General features: G+C 37.2%; 1 protein-coding gene across 4 annotated transcripts in view; it reads right to left on the bottom strand.

Moving 5' to 3' along the window:
- Positions 1-610: 610 nt before the first annotated feature.
- KDM4C (lysine demethylase 4C) overlaps positions 611-27,861 on the bottom strand; it is a 286,545-nt gene continuing 259,294 nt past the window's right edge. For 2 of the 4 annotated variants that reach the window (XM_084304804.1, XM_084304805.1), the window contains exons 19-22: positions 25,943-26,113; positions 9,201-9,320; positions 5,188-5,280; positions 611-1,625 (exon numbers count right to left, since the gene is read on the bottom strand). In XM_084304804.1, the coding sequence (XP_084160930.1) occupies positions 1,449-1,625; positions 5,188-5,280; positions 9,201-9,320; positions 25,943-26,113 (561 nt within the window). In that variant the 3' untranslated portion in view covers positions 611-1,448. Of the gene's footprint in view, positions 1,626-5,187; positions 5,281-9,200; positions 9,321-13,608; positions 13,751-25,942; positions 26,114-27,861 lie in introns of those variants that run through there. The other 2 variants (XR_014619288.1, XM_084304806.1) reach the window with 2 other exon arrangements.

The raw sequence follows: 27,861 nt of genomic DNA, 5'->3' as shown, positions 1-27,861 counted from the left end.
TTTGTTTTTGTTTTTGTTCTGTTTTTGTGTAGTGGTTGGTTTGGTTTCCTTAGGTTTGGTTATTTTTTTTTTCTGCAAGGAGAACCCAAGAAACAGCAATGCTCAGATTTAAATTGCATTTTGAGAGAGGGTTTTTCTCCTGTAGCAGGCAGGCAGAAATCCTGCTGATGGGCCAATTTACAAGAAACAGATGATGTCATTTTGATAAAGCTCTCTTCTGGTTTCACATAGCCAAGTGTTTCATATAAATAGACTGGAAATGCATTCTGACTTGCTGCTTTGTGTGAAACTTCCAAAAAGGTCAATATCCCAAAGAATGAATGGAAATATAACGACAAGAAATTAAAGTACAATGTTTATCAAACTACTATTTTGATAATAAGATGTGTGTGTTGTGTTCAGAAAACTACATGCATAATTCAGATAGTGAAGCTTCTTGATTCCCATAGGATATCGTACCATAGTACCATATGATATGACAGTATCCCATAGCATACTAGAATTGATAATCACATCAACAGACAAAATGATGCAAGTAAAAGGATTTTTTTATTTATATACTTATTTAAAACATTATTACATTGATAGAATATTATTTTAAAAGGAAGACCATATTATATTCATTCAAAACTAGTCTGTTAAGTATATATATTTAAACTCTAGTATTTCACACACATAATGAAAGAAAATTTTATTTTACAAATAGATATTTTTTAATAGATCTTATGAAAAATGTGTTTAAAAATAACTGCAAAAATCTCTCTTTAAATATACAAAACACCATTGCTGTGCTGAAGATACCTTTCTTAAAAGCCAAAAATATTTAAGTCAACAGCTGAGTCCACATCAAACCCTATTGAAAGCAGTAGTGACATAAAAATGTAAAAGCACTGTACAAAGTAAGTACAGCTTTCATTTGTCTTAATCCTGTACATATTTGTATTTGCTTTAAAAATGTTTTATAAAAACTGCCATTATTAAACTTAACATCCTTTCCCACCTGCAGAAAAAAAGAAAAAAAAAAGAAAAAAAAAAAGAGCCACTGAGATTGTCTCTTGTTACTAAAATGTCTCTTTTTTTGGATACGAATCTTCTCCAGTAATTCAAATGGAATTTTATCACTAACTTCAAGGCAAGCAGGACTGAAAATTTTCTTCAGCATATCACTGTTTAATGCCATTTCCTCTCACTTCTCTCACTTGGTTTTCCCTCTTAGTTTCATAATGCAAAATGCTACAAAATCTTTAATGCATTAACTGGAGAAATCATAACTCAAGTACTGCAACTTACCAGTCTCATGTATGGACTGGTTCACTGTAAAACCAAGTGTTTAATTAAACCAAAACCAACTGCAACTAACATTGTATGATTTTTAGTCAGCTGTAACCAGTCTAACATTCTGTGTGTGTGTTTGTCTGTTTGTCTGTCTTTGGCTCTTTGTTATTTCTTTATAATCCCTTCTGGCAGTGCTTCTGGAATGAGCTTTTTAAGAAGGTGCGGTATCCTGGATCATCCACATACTCATTCCTAAAACGGGAGCTCAGTACTCTCTGTCTCTTCTTCTCTCCCAGGATAATATCTGCTCCATAAAACGTGTCTTCAAATCTCATGACAGAGGCTGTAGACTAAAACCAGACATTAATTCATTCAAAGGTCTGACTACAGTCTTATACGTACATACATACAGTCTTCCATATAAATTTAATGGTGTCAAATGCAAAAATAAAATACTGAACTATAAAAATGACATTTTGAAAAGAATAGCATAACCCCAGCTATGTCTGCATTGCTATTCTTATTGAAATGCAACAGTTTACATTCTACAGAACATGCAGTTAATTATAAAAGCTTTTTATGAATAGTCTCTAAAACAAAAAATGGTAATGAAATGCTTTCTGTGTATAATGAAAAAAATACATTGAATATAGCCAGATGGTTCATTTAACAATTTCCAAGACATCTATCTTAATGTTAGATGATTAGAACACTTAAAGATGTGTGCACTTATTACAAATAAATGGACAGAAAAAAGTGTCTTAGTGTCATGGTTTTGGCTGGAACAAAGTTAATTTTCATCGCAGAGGCTCACACAATGCTGTGTTTTAGATTTTTGATGAAAATAGTGGTGATAATACACTGCTATTGCAGAGCAGTGCTTACACAGAGTGAAGGTCTTTCAGGTCTGCTTCTTATGCTGCCCTGTCTGTGAGGATGCTGGGGGTGCACAAGAACTTGGGAGGGGATACAGCCAGGACAGCTGATGAGCCCTGCTTTCCTGGCAGTAACTGAATATCTGCCTGCTAATGGGAAGCAGAGAATGATTTCCTTCTTTTGCTTTGCTTGTGCAAGTGGCTTTTGCTTTACCTAGAGATCTGTCTTTATCTCAGCCCAGGAGTTCTCTCCCTTTTACCTTTCAATTCTCCCCCCATCCCACCTGGGACAGGTGAGCATGCAGCTGTGTGGTGCTGAGCTGCCTGCTGGGGCTAAGCCGCATCACTTAGTCGGGAATATTTGATCACTGCAACTCCCATTGGAAAGAGCAGTCCTACTCTTATTCTCTTCCTTCAGTGAAAGAAGGGTATCCTGCTAGTGGACACTCCCTTAGCAGGCTGACAGTCTCAGATTTCTCTCTTTCATTTATCCCTGGCTTTCATTCCTTGTCTCTGATACATCCCTACCTTCTGAAATACATAGCATCCATGTAGGGGGTAGGTGTTGAGAACTGGCTAAAAGCAGACACTAATGACAGGTGTATATAGCAAGAAGCATAGAAAAGGAAAGTCTGATTCACTCAGCCAACTTTATATGCAATGCTGTGTTAGTCCACTAAACTCAGCTGATGCACGAAGAATCAACTCTACACTTTATTGCCCCACCACGCCACATACCTCTGAAGAATCAGCTAAGTAATGTCACATAATGGGTGAGCAGGAATTGTGTATGACCCCACTTCCCTGAAGGAATGAAAAATGCACTGTGTGCTGCTCTCCCTTTCATACAGTCACAGAATGGTTTGGGTTAGAAGGGACCTGAAGGATCATCCAGTTCCAACCCCCTGCCACGGGCAGGAACACCTCCCACTAGATCAGGCTGCCCAAAGCCCCGTTCAGCCTGGCCTTGAACACCTCCATGGATGGGGCATCCACAGCTTCTCTGGGCACTCTGTTCCAGTGCCTCACCACCTGCTCCATAAAGAATTTATTCTGAATATCTAATCTAAATCTACCCTTTTTTATTTTAAAACCATTACTCCTTGTCCTATCACTGCACTCCCTGACAAAAAGTCCCTCTCCAGCTTTCCTATAGGTCCCCCCTTCAGGTACTGGAAGGCCACTACACGGTCTCTCTGGAGCCTTCTCTTCTCCAAACTAACAACTCCCTCAACCTGTCTTCATAAAAGAGGTGTTCCAGCCCTTTAAGCATCCCTGTGACCCTCCTCAGGACATGTCCTAGGATGTCCTTCTTGTGCTGGGGGCTCCACAGCTGAAAACAGGTGGGGGAACACCAGGTGGGGTCTAATGAGAGCAGGACAGAGGGGGACAATCATCTCCCTTACCCTGCTGGCCACACTGCTTTTGATGCAGCCCAGCATACCACTGACTTTCTACGCTGCAAGCACACATGGCCGGCTCATGTTGAGCTTCTCATCAATCAACACCCCCAGGTCCTTTTCTTCACATTTAGTCTTGATCCCAGCCTGAATCTGTGGTTGGGATTTTCCTGACTGAAGTGTAGAACCTTGCACTTGGCCCTATTGAACCTCATGAGGTTCGCACAGGCCCACCTCTCAGGCCTGTTCAGGTCCTTCTGGATGGCATCCCTTCCCTCCAGCTTGTCAACCTCACCACACAGCTTGGTGTCATTGGCACATGTGCTGAGGGTGCACTCGATCCCATTGTCCATGTCACCAACAAAGATGTTAAACAGCGCTAGTCCCAGTACTGACCCCTGAGGAACACCACCATTACTGATCCCTACTTGGATGCTGAGCCGGTGACTGCAACTCTTTGAGCGCAACCATCCAGACAATTCCTTACCCACCAAGTGGTCCATCTGTCAAATCCATGTCTCTCCAATTTACAGACAAGGATGTCATGCAGGACTGTGTCAAATGTTTCGCACAAGTCCAGGTAGATGATGCCAGTTGCTCTCCCCCATCCATCAATGCTGTAACCCCGTTGTAGAGGGCCACCAGATTCGTCAGGTACGATCTGCCCTTACTGAAGCCATATTGGCTGTCAACGTCACAAATCAGATTTCAAAGCAGGATTCTTCAAATAAGAGGTTTATTATTATTATTACTACTATTATTATTATTATTCATGACCGTGAATTACTGTTTGTTCTCAACTGTGATAAGATTTTTACATCTTTATCTTATAGTTTTACTTAAGATACGTAACATAACTTGCAATGCATGATTTTGAACAAAGAGCACTGAAATAGATCATGGCCTTGAAAAGGACATGGTGCTTTTTAGTATAGAAGTAGCAATGAGTAAGACTACACAAAAATTTATCATTATAAGAAAGACAGGTAGTAGCAGCGATCTGTATCCTCCAGTAGCTGTATGACAAAACTCTCCCTTTTCAAGCTTATGTTTTTTATGAACCTCAACTCCTTCCTGAGTGCCATATACATAAATGACTAGGTAAATGTTGTTTGGAACTGCAAGAAACTGAAAAAACATAGTGAAGCTTTGGTTTGAAACTGAAGAGCAGTGAAATGCTAATAAGTCACATTTATTTAAGTCACAGTGACATTTATGATTTTTATCAGGTGATCTGTTTCTTAGGATAAGTTAATTGAATTTTTATTAAATTCAATGCTTTAACAATCAAAAAGCTCTAAGAACATGTAAAGTTTTTAGAAAGCATATGCATTCTGAAAGAACACAATATTTATCATTTTTAAAACTTGAAATATTATATATCTGACAGATGTTCTACCAAGATGAACTTTTTTGGAGACAAGGATTTTATGTCTGACAACAATATTTGCCTACATTGGAAGAAAAGCTAACCATTCACACTGGCAAATGTGTACTTGTACTAACTCTTGTGCCAATTTAGCCAGTCATGTTTCAAAAAGTTATTGCACTATTTAAAGTGAAAGTCAAGAATAAAGCTAAGGACAGTATTAACTGCATTTGAACATATAAATACCATAGAGTTAGAGAATACTTACAAAACGTGCTTTTACTCTTTTAGGAAGCTCTTCATCTAGTGTATAGATTTCTTCTCTCTTCATTACTATTTGAGAACCATCTTCAAACTCAACCTAATTTATTAAAAAAAAGTCTATTTAAACACAAAATCACAATTTTACTCCTGTAGGAAGTTTCTGGGAATGCCTCCAAATAAAAATGTGTGTGCAAGCAAAGATTTATACACAAATACTTTGTTAAGATAAAACAGGAAGAATGTTATTTCTTAGAAATTGAAGCACTTTCCTAAGTCAAAAATAATATCTAAGCAGAGACTTCAAAATCAACACTGACACATACACAATAAAATAAAAATCATTAGGTTAAGAATGCTAAGCAGTAACAACACAAACAAAATAATTTGTTGGACTAACATATTAAAATGTCTTCATGTCATTTTTATTTGCTTCTTTCTTTTTCTTGCTTCTAATAAATAAAAAATAATAATTTTAACATCCTGTGCTTCAAGGTTGAGGAAGACTATGTCAAAAGAAAGAAAGTATGAGTGACAACTAAGGAAACAGCAGTTAATAGAATTTTATTGAATCTGATGGAATTTCTTTAAAACGCTCTGTTCAGAAGATGAAAAGCTTTATCATGCTTAGGTTTAGATTTAATCCAACATGAACCCCGTTAGCAGAAAATGAGAAAGGAAATGTAACTAGGTGTGAGGAATGTTAAAATGCTGAGGCTTTGAAGCATTTATGCCTTTTCAGGAGCTGCTGATTTTTTTTTCATACTTCATCTAACAATTGTGACTTTCAGCTATTATCTAGGACTGCAGTTTTAGTTCCTACTGAAACTGTACTTAAAAGTTTGGCAAGAACTTAAAAGAAGTCCCATTTCACTTAATGAGACCACTTGAATGACAACAGACTTACGGTGGAAGAATAAGACTAAATGCATACATACAAAAACATTAACTTATCCAAGTATTATCATAGATAAATCATGTATCTGAACTTGTAGACAGAGTGGCTTTTGTAGGCTCAATGCCATGACTGCGTGTGTCAGATTAATTTTGAACAGCTGAAAAATCCAATAGAGCATACCCACTGTCAAAAGTCAGAGGTAGAGATCTGTGAACTATTAACTTAAGATCTTTTACAGTAGTTTATGGGGACAAATCTGGAATGCATTTAAAAACCACAGAGCACTCCACAGAGCACAACCATGTAAAGAAAACACAAAAGTCATATTTGTTCCTCTGTTCCTGTTACTAACTTCACAGGCCAAGTCTGCCACCAGTACATTACAGGATCTTGAAGATCCTTTTGGCTGAAGCTTGTTTAATCAAATCATGGCACTTTAGGTATTTTTCACAATGATGCAGTAGCAGACTACCTGCTTCCATAATACATTTGGTAGTATGCTTTTGCATAATACCATTAGTAAGTAGTGTATTAGTAATATGTTTTTTGCATTGCTAGTGAAAGAAGTGGACAGGAAATAAATTGTGCTGTCTCCACATGATCAGAAAATGCCTTCCTGAATGGGTAATCCCTTTGTTTTTGCTAGTAGTGTAAAGTGGGAGGAAACTGCTTCATATCACAGAATTTGGCATGTTTGCAGTATGAAATATATTGAACTTCTGCAATGGTGAGCAACTGCATTTTTTTCAGCTGTATTTCAGCATACTAAACTGCAAATAAATTTGCCATACCATTAAAAGCAAACACAAGACCTCCACTAAGACTTTCAGTAGAATCATGATTCATACAAAATATAAACCACCATCTCTAAGAGCTCCAATTTAATCCTGATGGTAACTACTACATTTCAAATCCTCTATGATACCCAGCAAGTTACTGTATTTGCACTTCTGCTGCCATACTGTGTCTGTGCACCATGTTATTGTCTCCATAAGATTTTCTTTTAACAAGCCATCAAAAACTAAAGGGTTGATAGAAAACAATTAATAGTGTGAATGAGTAACTTAACCATCTCAAATGAAAATCAAAAATAAATTCTGATAACTATCATGCCAATATTAAAAATGACATCATACAGGTAGATCTCATTACCAATTTGACTCGAAATGAGCACCTTGGTATGTACATGAACATTTGGTATGTATAGCTCTGCCTGGGGATTGTGTAGGATAACCAGGTAGCAAATGTTAAACTAGATGACGTGAATTCTGGTGCATTTTGTCAAAATCTTGCATGTACAGGTATTGTTATACTCTGTGCCTCATGAACATGAGGACAATTCAAAGATTTATCCAAGTAGAATACATTTTTGTATCACACAATAAAACCTGTTTCAGAGACCCCTTTTCAGTCTCTCCTTTTGTGGTATGTGCCCTCTAAGGGAACACAAATGACTTGGCAAGAGAATCTCAAGGGTCCAGCAGCGATCTCATAACCTGCAGAACGGTGTCCTGGAGCCTGCGAGACAGGCAGTGTAGAAAGACCATAGGACACACTACTGATGTGTCTTGAAATTAGCCTTGCATCCTCCATGACTTTCTGTAATTCGTGGTCATGTTGTGGCTGTTCTGTCCTACAGACTGAAATACTTATTAAATTGCCAAAATCCTATGTAGTGTAATCTGGACTCCCTCTGATCTTTGCTATTTCCACCATTTATTAAAAAATAAATAAATAAAATTGGTTTGTTAAGGCCAGATTGCAATAGCCTCTCATCATTGTTACACTGAGGAACTGCAAACCTTACCAAACCTCCTTACGCTAATCCATTTTTCTTAAATTAAACTGATTTCAACATGTTGTCAAAGAGGACTCAAATAAGGCAAAAAGTTCATTACTCCTATTTCAGTTTTCTTCAAATATTCAAGATAACAACCACATTAATCTAATCTCACAGTATTCCTTAGAAGACCAACTGTTTAGAAGATTAAATGATTTGAAGATTAATGTTACTATAGAACTATCTTTATATTTTATAAAGAACTTTTCACCTTCACAAAATAATACATCCTCTAAACGTAAGAGGTAAGATTTAGAGACTAGCTCGAGGGATCAGGTATTTGAGGACTTGAGTTTGATTGCAAGTCATTGGCAAGCTGAGAAGGTCAATGCAGCATGTCATTTAGCCTCTCTGTGCCTTAATTTATCTACAGATCTAATAGCAAATTTGCCATTTTTGTAGAGTAATGCGAGGCCCTCAGATGAAAAGAGTTACGTAAGTGAAAATGATTATATAACTCTCTATATATGTATAAATGAAATGTACCTAGATTCTCATTCTTCCAGAAGTGCTATTATTATTGTGATTGTTTTATTGCAGTTTCTACCATTCACTTGGGAACTTAAAGCTGCTGACTGATTTTTCTCAAAGGCAAGCACATAAAAAGAAAAAAGGAAAAAAAAAATATCGTGTCTGAAATCAGAAGTCAGCTTTTAGCGTTAAAAATTTATTAAGGCTACCATCTTCAGATTAATTTTGCCATTTTGCTTTTGCTAAAGATAAAGCACTCCTTAGACTGATTATGTGTTAATCAATTCAATAGTGCCTAACACAAAAGAAAGTGGGGCTATTTACACTCTTCTTTTTACTGTCTTTCTTTCAATTTTTTTATTAAATGCCTACGGGTCATCGTAGTCGCATACCAATACTCGATCTTATCTCTTTAATTATGTAATTACCTGATATCAAATAAATAAATAACCAACCTGGAGATAAATAATCTGGAACAATAACAAATGCTATTTTTCAATCTTAATGTTTTACCTGCTAACCTTATAAAATGTAGACTACTGATTACTATTGAGTTGCATTAGGTAAACAAATTTCTTGATTTTAGAAGAACAGGTGAAATTTCACCTCCCTAGGAATGCACAGTACTGGTTAATGTTTTAGAAAGCTTTATTTACTGATTTAAACGCATTAGCAGTTACAATGTAGTCCACAGTCCTGCCTTCTGCAGCTTTGCCAGTGTGGCCTGCCACTCCAATACTAGAGCCAAATGAGCAATTTGCAATAATCACATCTCAAAAATAGGTGCATGCTAATAAATACAGACACTCACCTGATACATGTGAGCTGTGTTTGTTCCCAGGTACTTTGCACCATACAGTTTTCCATCAGGCCATTTCACTTGGACAACCTCTCCCTCTGCAGGTGGGCCCAGCTTTAGGCAGTCTCTGCTCTATTTATAAAGAAGGATGGATTCTCTCATCAGTGAGTGAGCCAGTACACTTTGAAATTACCAGTAAGCTGCTTCTTACAACTTGATAATTGGAGGAGATTTATTACCATGCGTGTTTCAAGTTCTATAATCCTGCTAATGGGCTAACAGAAGATACTGTTAGCCTTTATGAAAATGAAATACTGACCAAAGAAGCACTCTCTTAACAGCTTGACGCTGCATTGGCAAGGCAACATGTGCATAAATCAGATAGCTATCAACAACTGTGATATATTTCCCCAAATTAATTTCTGTCACACACTGAAAATAAAGATCACTAAAGTGCAATTGAATATGTGCAATGATTTCTTTTACATATTCAAATAACTCATGTTTTGTTAATTGCAGCACATTTTTGCTAAATGCTAACTGCTGACTGAAACATAATGCGATGGATCAAACTATAAATGGTGAGAATATCAATGTGTTTTTTGCTTAGCTGATGGAGAAACACTGAAAGAGCCCAATCTAAATACTTACAATGGAGAACAGGTGGAGGGTTTCTTTGGTTTGTTTGTATTGTTTTTTTTTTGTTGTTGTTGTTTTTTTTTTTTTTTTGTTTGTTTGTTTTTTTTTTTTTATAAATCATGAGGCTTTTTTTTTTTCCCTGGCCCATTTTTGGCCAAATTTTGTGCCTGATTTGTTGAGCATGTCAGAGCAGCACGGTTCATTCTGTTTATGACATATCCTTGTTATGATTTCTTTTGCCCCATAGGGCAAAAATAACTGATGACCCAAATGACTGATTTGCAGAGCTCATTGACTACATACCCATTACTACAACTGTGCACATCAGAAAATACATGAAGGACCAGGACAGGACCATGCCAGGTCCTCACCAATTCCTTTTGAAATTATCTCCTCCAAAAATTCAACCACAAAAAGGCATCTATACTTTGTAGTGACTATATCAGAAGACTTGTAACATAAATTAGCACTACTTTAGTGGTATTCCGAAAGGTGTGGAAAGACCTGCTCAGTCCATGATATCAGAGCACACTGCTAAGAGATATAAAATGGGAAGACAAAAGACAAAGCCAAGGGCTCAGGTAAATGGACACAAACTTCTGCTGGATCTGGTATTATCTCAGGTTGCTATGTTACTGTTACGTTTTTAAAGTCTCAGAATAGAATAAATTCCAACAATATTATTTCTCTTATGTATTTTTGAGTTCAGCAGGCACGTCCAACCGAAGCCAACAATCATGACAACGAACTCAAAATGTGGGAGCAAAAATGCACCAGTGATCCTTACTGGAATATTATCTTATTATAATATTACATTAGCCTAATTCAGGCCTTATAAGTTATTTTTAATCATACATATCTTATCCATTAAATTGATTCAGCCCATGAGAAAAGCAGAGAAAAGCTTGGCTTTCATAGAAGCACACTTTCCTGCAAAACAGATGACAATGCTGTCTCTGTCATCTCTCAGGATTTATGCCAGGAGTACAGCTCTTAAATACACCATGTGTGTTTGCTTGGCAAATGCTGCTGTGACAGACCCAGAGAGATGTATCCTTTCAACTTCACCATATATCCAATGGGTCCACCTGTTTCTGGCGTAGCAGGTGGCATTACTGTGCTACCCTTCCCAGTATTTCCAGGGGACAGGCAGAGAAGGTAGTTTCTCTCCTCAGTGATGACTATGAAAATGCTCATTGACATTATTATACTTCTTCCTTATCTATTGCTAAAGCCCACAAAGATAAGAAAAAGTCTTGGCAAAGTGTCATGAACCAAACTCCTAAAATACATAATGGAACACATAAAATTTCCAAAACCAAACAATCTATCATCAATGTCAAGCCAAACATTAATTTTGCAAGAACAAAAGCCCATCATAAATCACGCCCCTGTCCATCTTGAACAGGAAGTCACATAGCTTCTGTAGGACAACTAGTGAAATTACTCAGAGAGAAAATCAGAGTTCTCATGCAAATAACTAAAGGGAGCTGTAATTAGGACAAATACTCATTCTTCACGTATAACCACAGTACTTTAGTCTATGGAACAACGTTTGGGAAATCCATACTAAACCAGTTGTGTTGATTACTGCTGTATTACATGAACTTTCTGTAGATTTTATCTTTTTACTGCAAAAATAATTTTCACCATTTTCTTCTTGGGCATGATTAGACCCATTTGTTAGGCTGCCAGAACTACCAAAATGCAACCTCACTCTTCTTGGTTGAGTAATGAAAAGATGGACATCAGGATGTGGCAATCCCTTAACACTCCAATAGACCAGTTGTAAAAAGCATAGTGTTGGCTACAGGAGAGCCCAGAACTGGACACAGAGCTTCAGACATGGTCTCACCCATTCTAAGTTTACAGACATTAAAAGAATTTCATTATGAGCAAAAACATGTAGAGAGCATTTTTAAAACTTTTTTTTCTTTAACAGACTGAATTTTCTGGATTTAGAAACATTCATTTTGGAGTTCATTATAGGCATTGAACTAGAACAGCAAGCAATCCATTAGTAATAAGGGTTGGGAAAATATATTGAAATACTGTTTTTTGCCTTCTAAGACAAAAAGTTCTGTCTCTGAGAAATCCTTGTGTACACCTCTACAGATAGAGGAGAAATATTTTTTCCTACATTCTTTTTTCTTCTGATATCCCTTTGTTTTTAGTACTGTGATTGAACAATATTTTGCTTCATTAAAGCTGGACAGAATATCTGCAAGTACCAAATCCAGCTGTTGTGCCAGAGTGGTGATGTCTAACACTAACTGCATAGAAGAATAGGAACAATTATAGGACTTATTTAAGAAAAAAAAGGGGGGAGAGGGGTCTTCACCTGGAATATGCATTTAAGTCCAGGAACTGAGAAATGTTGCAAGATATCCATAATCTGATGCAGCCACTGAAACCCGAATAACATATCTTACTTTTTAAAAAGAGTTGAAAAAATACATTCAAATGCTTTCCAAAATCAAGGCTAAAAAATATAGATATTATGATCTAAAATGAACTTAAGAACTACTGACTTCTCCAAAGCTGTCAGATGAAGACGTTCCTTGGATAGCTACAATTTTATTGACAATGTTTTTCTTGGCAATTATGATATGAATTCAGCTATTTCAAATTCATTGCTGATTTAGGAAATAATACAAATCTAAGACACTTTGATTTCTTCTAGGTTAATTCAAAGCAGCCACACTGAAAACAAGCATACTTAGTGAATTCAGAGGAAACATAAAAACCTGTGGTGTGATCCTGAAGACAGCGGGGCTAAATTTCAGTGCTCCTGAGCAAGTCATCTGCTACAGGTGTGGCTCGTATCTTTAGGCACTGGCTTAAAGAAGCTTGCAAGTTAAATTGATAGTAGAAAGGATGCTGTACTTTTTCGTGTAAAGATTGTAGTAGGAAGTGATGAAATTACTCTCTGACTCCAGATATGAGCCAAAGTTAATTTACAGAGTCTCTGGTCTGACAGAAAGCTAGGCAGAGAAAAAATCTTAGAAAGGGAAATATTGGCATAGCTGAGGTAAAATATTTTAGTATTTAATAAGGAAAAAAGATTTTAGTTTGACTTTTTTCCCCACAGTGAGAATGGCATAAGTTGAACATAAAGACCTGAAGACCACAACATATCCTTTAATAACACTTTTATATTTTTTCTTTTCAGAAAGAAGAAGCTCTCAAAAATACTTCTGAATATTCCAAATTCCTTCTGAATCTAGCATCAAGAGAAGTTTTTTTCAATAGCTTGTACAACATTCTGCAACAGTCAGCTTATAACAAGTTTGGAATTTCAGGAGCTTAACTGGAAGCATATTCAGAAAAGTGTTGCCAGCAGGTCAAGGGAGGTGATCCTACCCCTCCACTCAGTCCTGGTGAGGCTACACCTCGAGTATTGTGTCCAGTTCTGGGCTCCCCAGTGCAAGAGGGACATGAATCAAGTCCAGAGGAGGGCTACAAAGATGATCAGAGGACTGGAGTACAAGGACTGGCTGAGAGAGCTGGGCCTGTTTAGCCTGGAGACTGAGGGGAAACCTCATCAGTGCATATAATCTGAAAGGAGAGTGTCAAGAGGATGGAGCCAGTCTCTTTTCAGTTGTGCCCAGTGACAGGACAAGAGGCAATGGGCACAAACTGAAGCACAGGAGGTTCTGGCTGAATATGAGAGGGCACTTCTTTACTGTGAGGGTGACAGAGCTCTGACATAGGTTGCCCAGAATGGCTGTGGAGTCTCTCTTTCTGGAGGTATGCAAAACTGGAGGTATTCAAAACCCACCTGGATGCCATCCTGTACAATGTGCTCTAGGTGATCCTGCTCGGCAGGGGGGGTTGGACTAGATGATCTTCAGAGGTCCCTTCCAACCTCGGCCATTCTGTGTGATTCTGTGATTCATATCTTTCCAAATTTGATTCAGTCTCTGGTGAATATGGCATTTGATTGGTGAAGAAAGAAGTCAATTAACTCCCTTAACTTAAAGCAGTAAGATCATGGCCAAAAAGGTAAATATTGTATTTAAAATCAAAGCAATAGCATTGGTCATTATATCTCAAGAATTTGTTTGAAAAGAGAAAAATGCTATATGGCATAATTCAGAGGTGGTATAAGCCCATCAGTTGTCTAATGTTTTAAATTGTTGCTGGAAAACAATCACAGTAAAAATGATAAATTGCCAAATACAAATATTTGTTTGTTTAAATCAGGGGGCAACTTCATGAAATCACGTAGCTCTTGTTAATTTTTTGACAATGTGATCCTGCCCTGATTCAAGAGAAGATACAATGATAAAGGTCTCTGATTTGATCCTCCAACTGATTACTACGAAGGGCTACTAAGATGGTGAAGGACTAGAGAAGAAGACATGGTGGCTGAGGTCACTTGGCCTGTTCAGCCTGGAGAAGAGGAGGCTGAGGGGAGACCTCATCACGGTCTGCAGTTCACTCACAAAGGGGAGCGGAGGAGCAGGCGCCAATCTATTCTCTTTAGTCACCAGTGATAGGACCACGGGAATGGAGTCAAGCTGTGACAGAGGAGGTTCAGGCTAAATGTCAGGAAGAGATCCTTCACTGAGAGGATGGTCGCTCACTGGAACAGGCTCCCCAGGGATGTAGTCATAGCACCAAGCCTGTCGGAGTTTAAGAAGCATTTGGACTGTGCACTTAGTCATATGGTCTGAATTTTTGGGTAGACGTGTGGTGTCAGGAGTAGAACTCGATGATCCTTGTGGGTCCCTTCCAACTCCAGATATTCTATGATTACCTCCATTAGTATGTCTTGTTTTAAGAGCTGTATATTGCCTCCCACTCATCCTTTCACATGCGCATTCTGTGGAATTTCTATCAGGACAAAGGAATTAAATTTCCATCTTGATAGGATCACAACGTTTTCTGAGGGAGATTACTAAACTCAGTTCTTGCAGCTGTGCTTCTACAGTGAGCTTAGTAGGGAAGAGGAAATGAAACATCACAATGTAAAACACATTTCTAATCAGTAAGTGACAACCTGAAGACCTTCTTCTACATCTGATGAATATGACTGGAGACCAGTTTTCCCTGAGCATAGCCCTAAGATATTCAGATATACATAACTATAAACCGAAGATTAACATTTTCAGTATATACAAAAATAAGACCAAAAGTTTGGAAGATATTGAAAAGAATCAATTTTATACAGTATAAAGTGGGAATATTATCTGCAAGAAATTCACAGTTTACTCATACTCACCACCATCCTATCTGAATAAGCTTAAATTGTTTCCTTATAGCTGCACTGTTTGACAAACCTGAAGTTTATATTCAAGAACTAGCATAATTAATTGTATTTTGTTAAATATCTCCTTTCACATGCAGAGTGGCCTCTTCCTGTTCAAAACTGTTTAATTCTTCTGGAACTTCCTGAAACCTTCTGAAGTCTACCATACACACAAATTTCTTCTAGGCATTTCCCAGGAGTTCTTCCTACAAAATCCACAATGTGGAGCATCAAACTTTAATCAAGAATTAACCAAGAGAGCAAACATAATCAGGTGGACACCTCTTTATTTTGAAAAGTATTATCCAAGCCACCCCTATCACATGAACTTGAGCAACTCCAATTTTATTTTCCTCAACACTAATAGAATTGCTTATCTGTTTAACTGGCAGGCACAGTGCTGAGCTCTGTTATTTTTCAAATCCCTATGCTTTAGACTGTATTCTAAATGAATATCTGTTCAAATTGTGTTCTAATTATAGCATTTTTCTCGATGTCACTTACCAAAAATTTTTCCAACTCCTTGACATTCCTGAGTTTTGCTTGCTGATTTGCATTGTTTCCAAAATAAAGCACGAAATGCTTCTCTGTTTATTCAAATTCTAGTCAAATAATATTGGCAGTAAAACAGATATAAACCTCACAGGGCTACAGTGGGTCCATGTGGCTCTTGCAACAGGTTTTGTGAGCTAGCATGTACTTCTAATACTGCTTTTGCTGTATGACTCTGTAATGCTGCAGAAGAATGACATATACATAAATTGTGTAAATAATTTTGATTACTGGTAAGGAAATAGTATAGAAATTTTTAAAATATAGACAGAATCTGGCTGGCATTATTTATTAGGATGGCATCTGTTTAAAGACAGCTTAAATATTAGCTCAAAGCTTGACAGTGCAAAATATTTGTACCAATTAGTTTAGCTAAATACATTTTTGTCCTTTGAAGTTACTCATTATTTCTATACCAGAAGACATCAAAAGCCTCTAGGAGCACATCCTCCAATCAATCAACTGTGCTCTTGCATGAAGCCTGCATAAGAGCCCATTTTGTTGTGCTGCTGCCTTCTCTATCAGAGTGCTCTTGAATCTCACTATGCAGTTGACATGGAACTTGGGGAAAAGGAATGGCCAAAGGCAGAGGTAAGCAGCAGCCTGGCTTCAGCTCCTACTGTGCCTGGTGATACATATCCTTTATGTATTGTTCTGTACCTTACTCATAGGGGCCATAGTACAATATTCTAATCCTCCTCCTGGCAAACTGAAAGCAGATAATCTAGCCCTGAGGTTTTGAATATAAAAGAGAAACCAGATACAAAAAGAGATGAATTATAGCGAAATCAGACTGTAATTGCAATAAGCCTGGTCTTCCTATTCTATTTCCATTTTATTTTTCATACTATCACTTATGTTGTATTTGTAAATTCATACATGCAGTTAAAATCAAACTGTGAAATGGCCCAGACCTTAATATCAGCCTATCTAACCACCATTTGCATGGAGCAAGCCAAGATACTCATAACTCATTTGAGCTTTTACATGAAAAATTCCATGGTTTCTGAAAAATACCTTAAAATGTATCCACATTTTCCAAAACACGATAACCAACACCTCTGTTTTCTTTTTCTGGAGGGACTGAAATTCATTTCATAGCAAAACAAAAAAATTTTAGAAACCTCAACGGAAGCAGTTACTTCTGACAACACATATAAAGCACACTTACTACATTTGATTTTGACTGATAATACTTCAAATGGACTTTTATATTACGGGATTACAACATGAAACAAGCATGAACAACCTTGGCCTACATATTGCACTACTGCACAGAAATCATCCATTCACAGACCGTAGTTGAACTGCATTTCTAAATTTTTGCCCTTTCAAATTAGGAACTGAACTGAATTTACTAACATAATTCATTGCTACTAAGATATCTACAATGAGGCAGTGCTCTCTGAACTAATGGAACCCAGATGAATATTGTTTGAACAGGAAGGAGTGAAGAAGAACTGAACATGTGGTGAACAAGCTGTCATGAAGAGTTAGCTCTGCTGTGCAAAACCAAGATGGAACAGGGCTTTCCACGGAGCAGGAAAGGTGCCTCCCCTGTACCCTCTGAACAGTCCTGATGATGGAGCTGAAATGTCCCCAAGGCCATTCTGCAAAAGCGCTTGATGCAAGTTGTCTCCTCTGCTTATGTTACTTCAGCTGACATTAACTTTCAAATTTAGTGCTTGTGATTAAGCTCTCACAGTCATGCTTACCAGTAATTGTTTCACAAGGAGCACGACCAATGTGATTACAACTAACACCTCTGATTTAGAAAAGCTTGTCATACAAATAACATACCGCAGCTGAAAACTGCGAGTTTATCTATCAACACTGTTAAAGTGGAAGTGAAGTAAAAATTGTAGAAACTCTTTGAAATCAGCTGCTGATGTCAAGAGACTGTTAAACTGTGTTTTTCTTTGGGAAACTGTTAGTATACAGGACTTACGCAAATTTTTAGAAACACAAAATTAGATTTCATATGTTCCACGAGAATTTGAATGGAAAAGAGAGTGGTAGCTAATTTGCCACAGTCAGAATTTTATCTAAACAGGAACAGCGATTTACACAGTGCATTAGCATTTGAAAGCGCAGGCCTGATTCCCAGGAGTACAATTCTGTTTTTGAATTGGTATAAATTCAATGAAATCACCAGATTAACAGAATAGTTACTGTAATTCAACAAATTTAACATTGGATCACAGACTGCATAGTATAAAAATACTTTGAACTTATGTACAATATTTTATCCTTAAGATGTACTGGTTCTTCCCTTACAAAGTGAATATATTTTTTCACTGGGGAAAAAGGAAAATAGAAGTCAAATTGAATCATGCATTCCTGAATAAATCAAAAAAAAATTTACTTTCTATTTAGCTTAGAAAATTACTATTTCAACCATTATATGGTCTTTCAGCAATGTATTAATAACACAAAAACATGCATAATGCTAACTGAGAGATGCAGAACTGCCCATAAGACCACAATTCTAACTCACTTTGCAGAACACTACTAAGGATGCCCAGGCTGCTTCTGAGCATCACAAAAAGGTTCAGAGATCACTAATAAGCCTTAATGTGGGGTATGAAATGCTCTTATGAGACAAAATTTACTGTAAGTGGTGGGAAGGTAAAGTGGGCAAGGACACCAGAGCATCTGATTCACTGTGCTTGACTGAAGTATTAGGCCTCCTCAGTACAGTGGAGAACTCTTGCCCAGTTAAATGAGACTGAATCCTACCACACCCACCTCCTTTCATGTCCACATTTATCACATTATCATAGAATGGTTGAGGTTGGAAGGGACCTCTGGAGGTCATCTGGTCCAACCCTTCTGCTCAAGCAGGGACACTCAGAGCAGGCTGCCCAGGGCCATGTATGTCCAGGCAGCTTTTGAAGATCTCCAAGGAGGGAGACTACACTACCTCTCTGGGCAGCCTGTGGCAGTTCACAATCAACCCTGAAGTAAAAATAAAAATAAAAGTAAAAATAAAAAATACAATAAAAATAAAAAAATAAACGTTTCCTGATGTTCAGGAGGCATCTCTTGTGTTTTAGTTTGTGTCTACCGCCTCTTGTCCTAGCACTGGGCACCACCAAAAAGAGCCCAGACCTCCTTGCACCCTGAACAAGATCCCCCCCAAGCCTTCTTTTCTCCAAACTCAACAGTCACAGCTCTTGTAACCTTCCCTTACAGTAGAGAGTCTGCAGTCCCTTAATCATATTTGTGGTCTTTTGTTGGACTCTCCAGTAGATCCATGTCTCCTTCTTCCTAGGGAGCCCACAGTCAGATGCAGTGTATGAAAATCTGAAGATTTAAAGTTCCTAGCAGATCTACTGCAGTCAGAGGACTGCAATGAACACTTCATATTCTGCTCCAGCTTTTCTCCCCATCCCAGTATAACACACACAGTAAGTTTGGAAATAATCTACTACCGAAATATACAGCAAATAGGGCAAATTACCAGGTATGAAAACACTATAATTCTTGGTTACCACTGAAAAAAGTTGGGAGGCAAAATAATGCTGTTCCCCCACTCCCAGCATTCCTACTTCATCTGTGGTTCCAATCTGACTCCAGAGTCTTCACTGTGCTGCACGTGCTCATCATGGGGGTGTTCATCACAGTGCTGGACATGAATGTACACTCACTTAGCAAACACAAGCATTTCAGTACATTTCTGTCACTCAGCTGCTTCACTGCAAAATCAGCCATTTTATCTTAAACTGCAAAGTAATGGATTATCTTCCATTTTGTTTCTCACGCTGAACTATGAAAACATTACCTTTAACTCGTGTAAAATCTATATTGATAAGGTTCCATGAAGTATTCCATTATAAGGTGGAAAGGACATTATACACAGGAAATTGTGTAAAGATAATACTTACATTTGAGGGTTTAATTTGCTCTTAATCTATCCTATATTTATTTTTATGCTTATCTACTATGTTTCTACTCTTTCTAGTATAACAGGAAACAAGAAAAAGCAAAAAACAAAGAAAAATCACTTCTGTTCTCCACAATGGAGTAAAGTGAAAGGACCTCAGTTAAATGAATACCGGTATAGTACTGTACAACAAGTAAGGCTATTGCATATTTTAATGCTTTGCAGCTTCAAGTGTTACAAGATGGAATGAAAGCCTCCACCCTGAATACATTTCTTTTATTTTTAAAAAAGTTTGATTTCAACTTAATAAGACCACAGTTTTGAAAACAAAAATTCATTTGTGTTAGTATTCAGAAGACACAAAAAGTGATTTGCATGTGTAAAGCACAGCATTCTGTGTATCAGCACTTGCAAATTGAGTGAATTCCACAATTTCAGAAAACAATGCTAAATTAAATTTCTCAGCTCACGTGAAATTGAAATCAGTTCTTCAAAACATATATACATTTTTAACATTTTCACATATTTTTAAATATTTTAAACAAAACAACAATGCAAAATCCTGAATATATTTTTACAAATCTATTTAACAAGGAAAAGAAACACAAATTTCCTCCTCCGAGACAATTCACACAGCTTTCAAACTTGCTTTCCAGAATTTTTCAGAAGTGTCTTTTAATGTTCACACTGGACAAATTGCTGAGCAGTAACCTCCCCTACATATCAGGTGAGTTTATAATGCTAAAAAAAAAAAAAAAAGTACAAGCCCAGTATGAGTACAGTACGAGTATTGCATTATTTAGCTCAAAGACTCAACATTATCTCAGTTCAGAAATTTAAAAAGAAAGGTTGCTACACCTAATTCATTAGACCGATTTTCCCACATCATGCAACCAGTTTTGAGAACCTTTTGACTAAATTTATACCAAATACAATCTATCCTCTTGTTTCCTTCAAAAATCCATTGCTTTGTTTTCTGTTTTACGTTCTCAGAAATTGCTGGTGCTGGTGATACTGAAGTGCACCCAAAGTATCTGTGGGTTGCCCAGAGAGAGCATGAATTCAAACATCCTCATTTCCTTAGCCATCCTCTACAGATTTACATGTCAGTATAATAAAATGAACAATAATCTATTATTCTCTGTCAGAAGTCTAATGGATCCTTCACAGATACAAGGAAGCAAGTGTGCACTACTATTTAAGGTTTTGATTTGAACAGGTAGACAAGCAGAAAACAGTTGTCAGAAGAGGTAACGAGAAGAAGGCATGCAGAAAAGAAACTGCTTGAAACCAGTCAGGAGTTTAGTCATTTATAATGCCAGACAAGGCTGATAGGCGAATTACACAACTCTGATTTGCTGGACAGATTGTCAAAGAACTGCATCCTTACAAAATGACCAGGGCCAGAAACAAGTCCTCTATTTTCATATCTAGTTGGATATTGAAGTATTGTTGAGACTTATGTGATAGCCTACTATTTCCAAAGGTCCATTGTTCAAGCAGTATGATTTTTCAAAAGCAGTAGCCACACGTATTAACACATACAGAAATTGAGAAGCTGATTAAGTGTCCAGTCAATCAGTCCACACTCCTATAGACACAACATTTAGCTCTGACTCTGGACATCTGACTCTGGACATCATTCCTCATTGTTATTTCCTTTCAAAAGCCTCATTTTCCAACAACTTTAGAAATGAATGAAAAAAAAAAAAAAAAACTGTTCTGAACTATTCCAGCCCTTCTTGCCAGTGAAAGCCACTAGTCACATACAGATAAAGTTACTAGGGAGAAATTCTTGTAAAGAAGTAAGATTTTGTTCTTGAAGCTATATCCGAAGCACTGACACTCAAGGGCCCCCAAAGCACTACCTTTTCTTCCCTGCAGTTGCAAAAAGTCCCACCTACATACTGGTACATTGCAGTTTTAAATTGATGTGCCCTTCAGTCCGCCCATGGAGGAAATAATTTTTGAAGAACTGCCCAGATAAATCCCATTGGTTCTATATGTCAAAGGGTGATGAAGTAAATTTTTTCTGTCTCTCAACAGTCTTACAATAATATCCTTGGGACAATCTGTATTCAGCCTTACTCTTACACCTATACAATGCAATTAGTTCACCTTGTCTTGGGCAACTTCCAGCTTCAAACTACGCAGCTTCAAACCCCTGGCAGACATCTAGGCTAGCAAGGATCATTCAGAATCTCAGTGAGTTCCTAACCAGCAAGAAAGGAAAGATCATTGGCAAGCCTATGCACACAGTATATGTATACATTGGAGTGTGGGTCATGAGTTGTTAAAGTTTTCATTTCATAACTTTGCAAGGGTGTAAAGTGAGCATTTGTTGGCAGGGACTGAGCTAGAGGACTGCAAAGAAAGTCTCTGATTGAGAAAAGGTTTATTTTTTAAACAGCTTCTCAAATTATATTGCTATTATACTGGAAGGTTTTTCTTCAAATACTAGTAACTAAAATGTGCTCCATTTTATTATAAAGAGAGCAGAAAATAATAATTTTTGGCTGTGTGAAATTTAGGTGCACATTGTAAGAAGTTGTAGCTTTCTTGATAATTTCAATGATGTACTTTAGCTGTCAGATTTCTAAATAGCCCTGTTCCTCCCTTGTCTGACAGTGGTGAATTTAAAGTATTGATAGACACAGAAGGAGCTTAATCTCCACTGTCCTCTTCATGCTGAAGGCTCTCTTGGTTCCACTCCCAAAAAAAGGTACTTACATTAGTATCAGCATAATACTGTTAAGGATTCCAGGTGTCACTGTGGGTATGTTAAGAAACAGTGACAGACAAAATAGCAAGGTGTTGGACGGATCAGTTTGATACATGCAAAAATTTCTTGTTCCTGCTGCTTGTTCCCACTCCAGTTTAAGTGGTGTCTTAAACTACATTTCTACTAATTTTATAGCATGCCCTTTAATGCCAAATGCCCAAATGCCTTTTAATAGTCATCTTACTTCCTCATCTCTTATGATGCTCTTGCTTGTAAGGGATGTTTACAGCCGCATTCTGTAACTACAATAGCATTTACGATGGTATTCAATATATTGCTTTTAATCAGTAAAGTCCACTTCAGGTTGTGGGCATAACAATCCACAGGTGAGCTTCAACATCTGAAAGAAGAATCCCTAAATTTATACCCCTGATGGCAAGCTAAAACACAATGTAGGGTATGTCATGGCAGCGTGAGTAAATGCCCTCATTTTTGTTTACCTACCTTGCTTGACAGCCACAAGGTGAAACCATGACAGCAAACAATTTTGTGTAAACTGGCTATGGTTGAACCAGGGTAGGGCAAGTGGCCTGAAACAACATCTATCATTTCAGGAGAGGTGTGCCACCTCTCCTTTAGTCAGACCTCCCCACACACTCACATTTAGCAAAGCATGTTGACTCTGCAATCTTTTTTCTTCCTTGACATAAATACAAATTGTTGAGACCTTTCTTTTTCCAACCAGGTATGCTGCAAGGCCTCCCTCTTTAGCTGAGATGTGAGTAACGTAATGTGGGAAGAGCTGCATCCTTAGCTCTAATTCCAAGTTACATATATACATGTATGTATATACATGTACATTTAATTATATTTGCTGGTAGGCATTGTTGGCAGCCACAATATACAGAGAAACAAATAAAACTCCCAGCTAAATAAATCTGACTGAGGATATTCATTTCGAGCAAACTGCCTAGCTGTACCACTGAAGACATGTCCATCAGGTATTAAAAAAAAACACAACTGTGAGAAGCTCTCCCTAACTGAGCAGGCCAAAGACTTGAGACATTTCCTGACGCAGAATCTTACAGATTGCAAGATTCTAACTGACATCTGTCCTGTTGAGTGAGACAGAACTCCTCCTCGTATTGAGCTAGGGGCTGTGTGACAAGCTATAGTGCATTAATCCTTCAAGAAGGAGCAAGTGGCGTGCTAGTTGTTTGGTGGAAGTTACTCAGGGCTGCAGCATATGCACTCCCCACTTGTGTGTTTGCATGGTTAAGGTAACCACTAAAGCTGTCATCTCACCTCCTTTAAAATATCACATACTATCCCCCTCATTGCAGTCTTTCTGTAACTTGCAGAGGAAGTTGTCCTGCTGTTTTGTTCAGAAAAAAATGTACCCATACACTTCTTTGCACCCTCTCCCACCCACTGGGTAGAGGGAAAGCTGACTGCTTAGCACATCAAAAAGCTATCTAATGGGTTTAAACACTGTAATTGAAGAGTGATTACTCTGAGAAATTCTGACAAGGTAGAAATCAAGTAAAGTACCCAAGCAATAACTTGAAATAAAAAGAACCTATATAGCTGCACCTATATATCTAACACCTACAGCTAACAAATCCTGATCTATTTAGCAAATGTGAACATAAACCATGAAAAGTACATATGAGAAGAGAACAATGTATACCCTGTTTAAGTAGTTACTGAATGCTTACATTCAAACAGTTTAAAGAAGCTTCGAGACTGAAATTTCCCTGCTCCCTGTTTTCCTCCTTAAAAATAAATCACTGTGTCTGAACGTTGGAACTGTGGCCTATTGTGAGCTGAGCTGAAATTATGTAGTGGATTCAGCGTACAGTGGAAAAGCAGAAAGCTGCTGCTATCTTTGTGAGCTAGTTGAAAAGTGAAAACAGATTAGAAAAATAAGTTCTTCAATACGCAGCAACATTGCTTTCACACCAGATTTGATGAATAAGTCCTCCCAGCAGCACTAACACCAGATACGCACATTGCATGGATTAGCAAGTTTTAGTCCAGGCAGAAGAAAAAACATTTTTTTTTCCTTTCCAGTAACTGCTGCAGGTATATTATCTAATGAAAACACAAGAAGATTTCTCTAAGGAACGTGAAATTCGTTTGCTGTTTCCATCAAACAATTATATGTTGTTCATCCACTATCTGAGAAGCACTGAGGCATATCCAGACCTGATTACATTTAGTCTTAGCTCTGGATCAGACTACCCCACTAGGGTGGCAAGCAGTTTCTCATCCCTGCCATACCAGATCCTTGATGCAGGCATACACAAAAGAAGGGTTTCTAATAACAATATAGCCACATTTGCTTAAATCTTACTCATCCTAAATCAAAATGCCTTTGATCATTAATAGAGCCTTTCAGACTGTTTCAAATTAAAGGATAGATTTTCAAAGACATGTAACAGGGATTTGCTGACTGTTTTCTATTAACACCAGTGGGAGGTAAACAGCTCAATCCCCATATACCGCTCTGAAATGTACCCTTTCAAATGCTGTATTTTCAAAAGGCATCAGACTTTTCAACAACTAGGAAGCTTCTAAGAACAACAGTATACTTTTCACTGATGATATCTGTCTGCTAAAGCTACTTCCAGGAAAACATTAGGGTTTCAGAAAACAGAACAGCTCGAAGACATTTTTACAGAAAAAGAATAGAGAATGCTCTTAGGGGTTGTGCCCCTGGAGCATATATTAATAAAGTATATATTCTTATGTGTATGCCAGACTCTCCCCTTCTGCATACAGCGCAGGCCATAGGGCTAAGTGAAAACTGGTCCTGAAACACACAGCACTTCTGCATGCCAGTGCTCCCTGGAGGCTCCAACTTCTAGAGATAATTAGCAGGAGGTACACCAAAAAATCAGCTCAGCACAAAGTACCCTCAGAGGAGCATGAAGGTTAAAAAAGATTAGTCATGTTGTGACACAAACATCATGCAACATCTGATGAACAGAACAAAGGTTACGGTCTGATCTCTTCATTCTAAATATGGAGGGAAACAGAACGCTTCCTCAATTGTCTGCAAATTCTGTTCATATACACTAAGTGCACAGTGTGGTCCGTAACAGTTCTGAAAAACATGGTAGTTTCTGTAAGTGCATAAGGGAAATCAAAATCTTGATTGCTTTTTGGGAATGCAATAAATTACACATTCTCCTCCCCAATGATTTTTATCATTAATAATGTAATCTCACAAACTACACACCAGAAGGTGTAAACAAGTTTTTATAACATATTCATGAGAGCTATTCTTCCCATTATATTAGGATTTTTCTATTCAATAAGGAATTTTTACAAGTTATCTCTGAGAGACAGATAAGGATACATGGAACTCCCTCTCTCATATCCTTTATTAAATACATATTTCTTATTTAATTAAAAGGCTTTGTAAGATTACTTCTGACACATTTGGTCAAATGGCAAAGACTAATTAGAACAACCACTGTTTCAAAGCCCATTAGAAAATAATCGATCTCAGCAGCAAAAGTAACAAACATTAACCAAATATTAAGACATTACCTCTTCAAGGTCATAGTTCAAGATGTTCCAACTCTCTAATTTTCAGAAACAGAAATAAAAAGTGAAACTACCTAACACCCCTTCCCCAACCCCCTCAAAACAAAAAGATAAAAAAGGGAACAGGTATCTGAGAAAGTACTCACCACGATGTCTTCAGGAAAAGTATCTCGACTGAAAGAGCCGTCATCAAACATAACTTCATAGAAAAGCTGAGATGTCACTCCTATGACTCTGCAGCTATAGTATCGTGTATTTCTGTGTTTCGTTATGACTGTCTGCCCAACTGTAATGGCCTTCTCACATGCTTTAGTTCTCTTGAAAAAATGAAAAAACGGAAGGAAAATTTTTAAAATACCAGTTGACTCATCAGAATTGTATCTACGTTAAAGCAGAATTGATAACAATTCACTGCTCAGTAGAAAATCTTCAAACACAAAACTGTTCCTCACAGTCATAATCACACAAATTTGTTTTACACTCAAAGTTTTTGCATTTTATGAGAAAACAAACAGCATCTCAAGAATAAGAAATTACAGCACTCAAAAATATTTTTGCATTTGATGCCTTCAAACCATTTGACAGTGGAGCAAGAACACCTAAGCAATTAACAATATAAGTAATTTTTTTTTTTAGTGTTTGAGGAGAGCACGTGGTGAACTTAGACGATGGTTTTGTAATGTTTTAAAAGGTGGGGTTTTCAAGTACTGGATTTTGATATGTTTTTTCATAATTTGTATTTTGCTGTCTGGGATGACATAATTTAATGCATATCCGGTTCTTGTCAGAGCTGTCTACAGCAGTGTATCTGGGTACGTTCTTAGCTAAGGCTGTGCTAAACATTTGCTTTAAGACTTCAGACAGCATTGATTCATTCTTCATCACTTACTTATCTACTATATTAGTAGCAATATTTTTTTTTCACTTTGCATTCTATACAGCTAGTTATGTCAATCAGAATTGTACCAGGGTTGTTAAACTATGCAAAAATTCTACATCAATAACTGCTTAACAGTTTCTATGAAAAAAAAAAAAAAAAAAAAAAAAAGAATAGAACTTTCTAAGTCAGCAAATGCTCAGAAGCTCACATGATGCTGACAGCTGTTCCACATCAACACCCACCTAATGTATACCCATGAACTTCCCACTTCAAAGGCAACCTTCTTCACCAGGAAAAATAAAATCAAGAGCTTCTTATTCTAAGAAGACTTTACCAGATAATTTTTTACTTTAGTCTATTCACTTATTTGAAAAACAAAACAAAACAACAACAAAACCAAACAGAACTGGAGAGTATTAACTGAATTACTTCCATGAGATAACAGAAAGCGGAAGTTTGAGATTACACCACAGAATTCCAAGAAGAAATACCCCTATTACAAGGTTTAAATGTTTCTGAAGTCTGAAAATTGAACTTTTCTGAGAAGGTGAATAAGCATAACATAATATTTTAATAGACAATACAGTCATTTAATGATAAAATTTTCAGAGAAGAAATGTCGTAGTTCATTACAAAAATAAAGGATGAAACAGAAATGCATCCTAGTTCAAGGAGAAGATTATTTTTAGTATGTTGTCTTGATAGGATTCTTGATTTATTTTCCAGAAAAAATATTGACAAGCACACTCTACAATTGATTGCATGTCCCAGAGGACATTTCCTGTCAGAAAATCCTAAGAATTTATTGATGTTAAGAATGTCAGTTTTGATCAGAATGGACAGCTTTTACGTAACGGAGTCTATCAGATTAAAGAAACAGCTGTGGTAGTTACCAGATTATTGAGAAAGCTGTAGTTTAAAAAGCATGACTTTTTTTAGCAGTACCTATGCTAAGGATGAACTAAGATAGCAGCAGAAATACAGAAAACAACCAGACACAATGGAAAAAAGGTTAACCTCTCCTTCTGCATGTGAAAATGACTTTTCCCTGCATGTTCTGTATGTCAGGACACAAAAATCTTGTTAAATAATACACATAAACTATATGTATATAAAATCATAATAAATAGCTATCCTGAAATAGGCACCTAATGCATATCTATCTAGAAATGTCATCTGACTACA

This window comes from Netta rufina (genome assembly GCF_964035555.1).
Source record: "Netta rufina genome assembly, chromosome: Z".
Lineage (NCBI taxonomy): Eukaryota > Metazoa > Chordata > Aves > Anseriformes > Anatidae > Netta > Netta rufina.
Note: the sequence above shows the minus strand (reverse complement) of the source record. Positions and strands in the feature narration are given on the sequence as shown.